General features: G+C 39.6%; 1 protein-coding gene across 11 annotated transcripts in view; it reads right to left on the bottom strand.

Moving 5' to 3' along the window:
* Positions 1-957: 957 nt before the first annotated feature.
* The window catches only part of mbpb (myelin basic protein b), a 92,069-nt gene continuing 84,990 nt past the window's right edge, over positions 958-8,036 (bottom strand). For 4 of the 11 annotated variants that reach the window (XR_009771138.1, XR_009771144.1, XR_009771126.1 and 1 more), the window contains 3 exons: positions 6,223-6,294; positions 6,072-6,090; positions 958-2,456 (listed from right to left, as the gene is read on the bottom strand). Coding sequence is in view for 7 of the 11 variants with exons in the window: in XM_061716324.1 (XP_061572308.1) it covers positions 6,088-6,090; positions 6,223-6,294 (75 nt within the window). In the remaining 4 variants the exon portion in view is untranslated. Of the gene's footprint in view, positions 2,457-6,071; positions 6,091-6,222; positions 6,295-7,306; positions 7,337-8,036 lie in introns of all 11 variants that reach the window. The other 7 variants (XR_009771132.1, XM_061716321.1, XM_061716323.1 and 4 more) reach the window with 5 other exon arrangements.

Below are 8,036 nucleotides of genomic sequence, written 5' to 3'. Positions count from 1 at the left end.
GCAGTCAAATTACACCAAGACCTGAAGGCCATCTGTCAAACAGGAGGCTTCAGACTAACAAAATGGATGACCAACAACCAGGATGTGTTCTTGAACATTCCAAAAGAAGACCGGGCAACAAAAGTCAAAGACCTTGACCTTGACCAGGACTCGCTCACCATTGAGAGAGCTTTGGGGGTACAGTGGTGCATCCAGTCGGATCGGTTCAAGTTCCACGTGAACATCCAGCAGAAACCTCTCACCAGAAGGGGAATCTTGTCAATGATGAGTTCGGTCTATGACCCACTGGGGATGTTATCTCCAGTCATACTGCCTGCCAGAAACATCTTGCAAGAACTGTGCAGAATGAGAACAGGATGGGACGATACTGTGCCAGACCATCTCGCACAACAATGGTCAACGTGGATGAAAGAGCTTCATCAGCTCACTGACTTTGGAGTTAAACTTTATAGTTTTAAAAATGATTGAACAGTATTTAGTTGGACTGCATGTGAAAAGTGTCTTGAGATTACTTTTGTTGTAAATTGCAGCCATAATAACATAATAAAATGGAATTTTGTAAAGATAAGGTAAAAAAAAAGAGATAATAATAATAATTTCTCTTGCATCCTTTTGGGGATGTGCCTCATATTTTAGCCACAGCCACTCTTTTTCCAACATGACATGAACAAGCATCCACTCGGATTATTCTTGGCCAGGATAGAAAGTGCTCCAGCTGAGGAAGCTTCGCATGAATAATGATTACCTAATGAACCACGCGCTCTGGCATCATAAAAGAAGAAATGTCAAACCTTTGTTTGCTGTGATGCTGTGACCTGACCCGGTTACATGACTTAACCTTCACTGGAGAGGTTTTTCTTTCTCTCTTTCTTTTTTTAACCTTTTTCATTCTAATGATGCATCATTTGCCACGGTTCATGCAACTCTAGGCAAGAAGACCACACTGAAAAGACTATGCTTGGTTTATAATATATATATTTTTATTTTTTTATTCTCAGTTAAGTGGCAGGTCATGTTTTATTACACATACAATAATAATGAGGAGGTTGCTTTCAGTCATTCCCAGAATCCAATCAGCAAAACAAACACACTTCACAGCACTCACAAGGCTCAAGCACACGCAGACAGTAGGAAGGATGAAGGCGAGACGTCACACACACCTGCTTTGGGAAGGTGTGTGTGTCACAGCACGACTGGTGGGGCTAAGCTCAACTACAACTGACATTTTATTTCATTTTATTCCCTTTAACAAAAATGTGCACATTCTTAAGACTTTATAGTGCATCATTACAGAGTTAGTCACGGAGCACCTTTTTGAAATTGTGTATTTTCTTTTTATTGTACATCAGAAGGGAAAGACAGCACATGGTTTTTGGCAGGCAAGGCAAGGCACTTGCAGAGTGAAGGCATTTTGAGATTTAAGTTACAGACTGCGTGCTATGCATGCAATAGAAACAATGAAGACAGTGAAGAGACCTGCTGCAGACTACACTGAAGCACGGACGAATCCGTCACGATGCTGCGGCACCGGGACAGACTTAATGAGAGAAAACTGCACTATGAAAAGATGTCGTTACATGTATAAAGGTCAAGTAGTCATGTTATTATCAAATGGACTAAAAAAAGAAATGCATCTCTTTTTTCTAGCAGAAAAAGTCACAGCCACCCTTAAATCAGATGATAACAAACATAGATCAATATCACATTCATGACAAGACACTTGGCTACAGCTACAACACATGAGGTGAATGAAGACACGGAACAAAAAATGGCTCTCACAGTCATGTCACACATGTTAAATTCATCACAGAACAATACTCAAACACAAGTGTGTGTTTGAGGGAACAGAAGGGCCTGACGTAGACAATGAGACAATACAGAAAACAGTCTGTTTCTAAAACAGAAGCGACCCGGTCTTTTCACCCGGCGGCACGTGGCCATAACGGTGAAGTCAGCTGAACTTTTGCACCGGCCTTTACCTTCAACCTGCTCCAGATCGGCTTCAGCTTAGCCTTCGTTTGTTAGGAAAGTACCAAGGACAACTACAGAAACTCAAGCGGTACGTAGAGAGAGCCACGGCGGGGTGGGGGAGGAGGTCATTCAGGCTGCACATGTGAGCGGCTTCAGGAACAACTTCAGCAAACAGTTCACACCCGGCAATGACGACTGCACAGTAAGCATAACGCTGGCGGGGGGGGATGGGCAGATTGTGTCGCTATCTATCAGCCATAGGAGTGGGGGGAGGGGGGGCAGTAATAGGGAAGAAGAGGGATTTAGCAAACATTAGGTTGTTATCGAAGGCGGTTGAGGAGGTCAGTGTGTAGGGTTGACGAGATTTCCTCTTTTTCTTCCTCTTTTTTCCCCCCTGCGCTCATGAACATCTGCCCTCTTGTTGGTGGAAGGGGTTGGAGAGGTTGGAGACTTCAGCGTTTGGCTGGAGAAGCACTCCTGCTTCCCTGTGGAGGAGACGAGACACATCTGATCAGTATGTGCAAGGACGAGTCTCTGTTTCAGCATTAAAAGAGTTGGGCCCATTGGTCTTTTCTCTCAGTTTGGGATGAGAGCTATTAACCTTAGACAACTTTGCTGACACTTAGACGAAGCAATAAACTTCTTATCTGCACACACGCTGAATAATGAGACCTGGGCTTAACATTGGACTGTCAGGATAGTCATTTAATGTGAAAGAAATAAGCAAGGTAGAGCAGTTTTTTAAACTTGTAATTTATAAGCAGAGATTATAGTTTTCCCAGGCAAAAGAAAGGCAAAAGTGATATCAATGTGTGATGCTGCGTAATATGAGGATGGATGGAGAGGTTACTCCAAATGACAATAATCAAGATTGAGGGGTTTTAAAAAAAAAAAAGGGAAAATGAGATTTTAAATCAAACCTTATGCATTCCTATATAGCTAGAGATTGATAAAACATATACAATCAATTTTAAATGAACATTAGACATATTGCATAAATTGCAGTTGTGAGGTGTGTTTGACGTGGACCGTTCTGTCTGAGTCTGATCCTGCTGGAGGTTTTTTTTACTTTATGTTAATCAGGGTTTGTTCTTTCTCTCCGCTGTGGCCTCGTGTTCTACCAGGACAGGGGATTAAACTGAAATGAAGATTCAGCTCAACCTTATGACTTCCTTAGGTCGGCTGTTTTCAAGAAATGGCATTATATAAAATTTGAATTTGGATAAGAACGTCCTTTCTCTGGACTGAACTGTACAGTATTTATAATTGGACTGTGAAATCTTCATTTATACAACTGAATTAATCTCCCTTTGGGTATTAATAATGTATTTTTGAATTTGAATTTGAAATGGACTTTATGGGAGAGTTGTCTTCCAGGTGTACAGTGGCAGCTGTTGGCCTTTAAAAATGTTCTAGAGGATAGGAGGTGATTTCCTCTATTTCCTCGGCTTCTCATTACACATATTTAACAAATACTCCATTTGTTTATTGCAGACCATGCTGAAACCGTAAATGGAACAAAAGCTGTTCAGCAGCTTAAGGACACTGTGTGGCTCATCAATATGACCCTGATAAATGCAGAAACCATCATGAGTAAAGCAGTATAGTTATATCTTCATCTGACAGAAAGCCTTGTCTTGACTGAAAACAAAAGCCTCCCTCAAAGGAAAATGTGAATCTATATTTGCTTGATTTGGCCATCAAATTAATCCTAAACTTGCTTTTTGATATATATTGGCATATATGTGAGTCATATCTCCTAAAGTAAATTAATTGAAATGTCATTAAGAGTAAAATAAATAAGATTTTTTTTTCTTTTGTTGTGAAACTAGTATTACCAAATACTGCATGTACTAAAATAGATTTAAGAGAAAATTTTGAGAATTAAAATTAAAGTAAAAGGTGAGAAATGATGAGAAAATAAGTGTCATTATCTAACCATTATGATTAGAAGTTTTGAGATTTTAACTTCAAATGGACTTCATATTATGTTACCTTGTAATTTGGACTTTGGTACTTTAACAGAAAACAACTTAAAATGAATATTTTTGTATTTTTTTTTACAAAATCTGCTGCGGATATATTTATTCCTAATAGTTAAAAAAACGTTCCATCCATGACTTCATTATTTTATGTAATGAGAAAAAGAAATATGGATAATTGGACAGGCTTGAAGAATAAATTGCTTAACAGAGCCAGTAGTTTTTCAAATATTTCATCTGTTCAGACCAGAACTTCACTTTCTTCTTTTCCTTTAAAGTTCAACTTCATTGCAAAGTAGTCCCTAAGATTATTATATTTCCTTCCCGGTTCGTCAGAAAGAGTGAGGGATTCTGAGAGTCTAAAAGATTATACAAATGAGACAAATCTTTACTGATTGCTTAAGACGATAATCCATAATGTAAAAAGCTTGTTCCTTCAAAGAATGGGAACTGAAGACTGAGCTTTTGGTCTTTTCTGTCGGAAATAATTCATTATGTGGCCTGAAAGAGAGATACTTAATATACAACTAGATTTAAATCTGTGACTGGAAGCAGAAAGGAAACGTGAAACATAAATTACAAGTTAATTTGACAGTATTCCCATTGCCATGTGGATTTTACGCTGTTTAACTGTGAAATAAACTTCTGTGACAGAGCAAGGCCGCAGTCGGCATTAATTAGCTGAATTAGAGATTGTAAACAATCATCACAGAGGTCTGTCTCCTCCAGAGCTGCTTATTGCCTTAGAGACAACAGTTTAGCTACTAAAACAACCTGCAGGTTTTGGGAAGATTAAATTCTTTTTTACACCTCCAGATATTGCTTATCCACCTAATTTATAGTACAGTCAAACTGGCTGGCTGTTAAAATTTGACAGGATGAAACTCCCGGAGTGTGAAAGCCGCCGCTCTTTTCCATGACGAATGCAAACAAATCAGCTTATAAGGAACTTCTGCGTAACGTGGAAAGCTAAGCAGCTGAAGTAAGTCCCAATTATGCTCGGAAAAAATGGCTGAACGTTAAACAGATTTAAAGTCCTAAAAGTTTCTACGTGGGAGTTTAGGAAGGATCATTCTGACTGGCTGGAACTGCAGGAACGAAGTGTCAAAACATCCCTCTAACATACCTGGGATATTTTCCTATTTCAGGCTTTTGGTGAGCAAAATTATTTTCTGATATGTTCTTACTAGAACTCCATTTGTTCACGTAATTGACATTGGTCTTTCTGTTTACTGAAGAAAAAGCTTATTAAAGCAAAATCTGCTTCACTGAGGCCATCCATGACACGAGAAGGGTCTTTGAATGTTTTTTCGTAAAAGCTAAGAGTCAATATTCCCGAGCTAGAAATCCCTCCTGGTTACAAACAGATCCTACGTCAAGCTGCGGATCATACAGGTTAAAATGGAACCTGCGGGCTGTATGAACATGACCGAGGGCCGAATTTGGCTCCAGTCTCAGACTTTGTGTGTCTGTAGCAGGAAGTTGAGACATGTTTAAGCTTGTGAATCCCATATTGGGTAAGGACACAACAAAAACTGTTGTTTAAAATTCTGTAAGACAAAACTTAAATTGATATTTTATCTCTAATTGATTCTTGTTGAAAAAATAAAGTCAAGAAAATTACTAAACTAAAGTATATGCTGATATGTTTGTGTCAGACAGCAATCTATTGGCTTTTCTAAAACACTTCCAAAGCTTTAGAGAGGATTGTATTCATGGATTTCTTCACTTGAATGATGACTCTCTCAGGTTTATCGTTTCTTTCCGGTCCTGTTTTTACATTAAAAGTCCTTCAAAGCCTGTTTGGCTCATGATTGATGATATTGCTTGATGATATTAAATAATAAATACAAATAAATAATGCATAAGCAGCTGCTCTGTGTTGGTAAAGCAGGTATGGTGTGTTAGCTACTGGCCCAGCGGGCCCTCATCAGAACTGGATCTGTCATCTTCAGCACGATTAAATCAAAGAAGCCTGAGCATGCATAAAAGTCAATCCTGGGCCTAAAAGCTGTCGGCTGCTGTAGCGATGAGATTATGCTTTCCAGGCATATCAAAGCTGAGTAAACATGCAGGAAGTTAAGTAAAGTGTCCTTCTGTCACGTATGGGTTACTCACTCTGCTGCTGATATCATCACTGAGACAGGAAAGGAAACAGCGGCAAGAACATTATTAGGAAGGTATATCCATTTTCTGTTGGATTTCATTTCCACTAAAAAGAATCGGTACAAAGAAGCCACAGGGAATAACTTTCCTCTTCTTTTCTTACCATTTTGAAGATCCTAGTCAGGGAGCCTTTGCCGTCCCCAGCACTGGCCTTCTTGCTTGACTTCTGGGAACCCTGGTGGAGGGAAAGAAGAAGGGAAGAGTGATAAGAGTCTTTGATATTCCTCCTTAGGGACTGAGACAAGGCCGACCCTCACTGAGAGCCATGGACTCATTTTCTCTTTAATCCAGGATTATGGAAAAAGAGCTACTCCACTGGGCAAAACACTCTTAATATGCAGAATGCCGTCCTCCTTCACAAAATAATCAGAGGGATGGATCTGTGGACTCTTCAATCTATACTTTTTTGAAAAATGGTGCTAAAAAAGACTCTGCATTTTGCATGAAGCAGAGAAATCTGAAAATTTTGACGAGGCTTGTAAACTGTATCAAACCACATCGAGTCATAATGTGATTTTGCAACATTTCAGAGTGTGATTTAAAAAAAATGGGTCAGTTTAAGTTCAACTAACTTTTAAAGTGGAGGAAAGCAGAGAGCGATGCTCTTACATGCACTTAAACACTCCTCTCCCACAACATGTTGTAGTAGAGCAGATTAAACTTCTAAGAGGTGTTTCTGTACCAGAAATGGTCCCAATAATGGAAAGTGAACTTTTCTGAGTCACAGTCACTACGCAAATATTGTTCTTTTCCTCCCACAACAATTAGTCTTTTCTTCTTTTCACTCACAGCCAACCCTTCTGCTGCCTTTCACACTTAAACGAGTACATTCAGTTTAGTGCTGATAACGGCGCCGAGCGCAGCAGGCGGCGTCGCTTCAGGCTGCCATAAAACAACTTGAGATGAAACAAGTACGATGGAGAGGAGAATCAGGCCGGTGTTATCATGAGAGTACAATGTGCACATGATATGGATGAGTATGATGTACTCGGAAATGGGCCTAAGTTGGAAATGAGGGCTTTAATCACTGATGTATGGACAGATTATGGAGCCTTGAGCGATCAATGGAGAGTAAATGGAGGGAGAGCCTCGGGCGTCACGCTCCGAGGCGCTTTGGAAAGGGGGTGACCTCATTTGTTCCTTGAAGGGTAATTAGGCATGATTCTGTCTTTTTTCAGACAACCTACCAGGCCTATCTTGGCTGCTAGTCCTCTCCACTGGGAGTGCAGAGAAACAAAGAGACAGAGAGGAAGAGGGAACAAACAGAGAAACGTGTGTCTTACTCAAGGCAAAGGCGGGATGGGAGGGAGAGGAGGCAGGTGGGAGAGTCCGTCCGGAGGGAGGGGAGGTCACGGGGGGTCACAGGTTCAGGTGGGGAGGAAGAACGGAAGAACAGGACACACCAGCAAAGCACATGTCCACATTGGAAAGAGCACAAATTTAAAGACAGACACACACATCTGCAAACTTTTGTTCTCTCATGTTTTTCTATCCAGAATTACTTTTAAGTAAATGTTCAAATGTAAAGATTCAGTCCCACATCCTGGAAGCAATCAGAGTTATGGTAAACTACACTGCAAAAACTCAAAATATTACCAGGAATCTTTGTCTTATTTCTAGTTAAAATGTCTCATTTTTAGTCAAACAATCTCATTACACTTAAAACAAGAGTAATTACCAGATAAATAACTTGTTATTATACATTTTCACCTGTTTCAAGTAAATCTTCACTTGAAATAAGTAGAAAAATCTGCCAGTGGGACAAGATTTATCTTCTCGTTACAAGCAAAAAAATATTGTCCCACTGGCAGATTTTTCTACTTATTTTAAGTGAATATACTTGAAACAGGTGAAAATTGAAATAAAAAAGACTCATCATTGGAAAAAACAGTAGATAAGTAGATTTTCACTTAAAAT

This window comes from Cololabis saira, chromosome 3 (genome assembly GCF_033807715.1).
Source record: "Cololabis saira isolate AMF1-May2022 chromosome 3, fColSai1.1, whole genome shotgun sequence".
Lineage (NCBI taxonomy): Eukaryota > Metazoa > Chordata > Actinopteri > Beloniformes > Belonidae > Cololabis > Cololabis saira.
The sequence above is the reverse complement of the archived record's forward strand: the minus strand, read 5'-3'. Positions and strand labels throughout refer to the sequence as shown.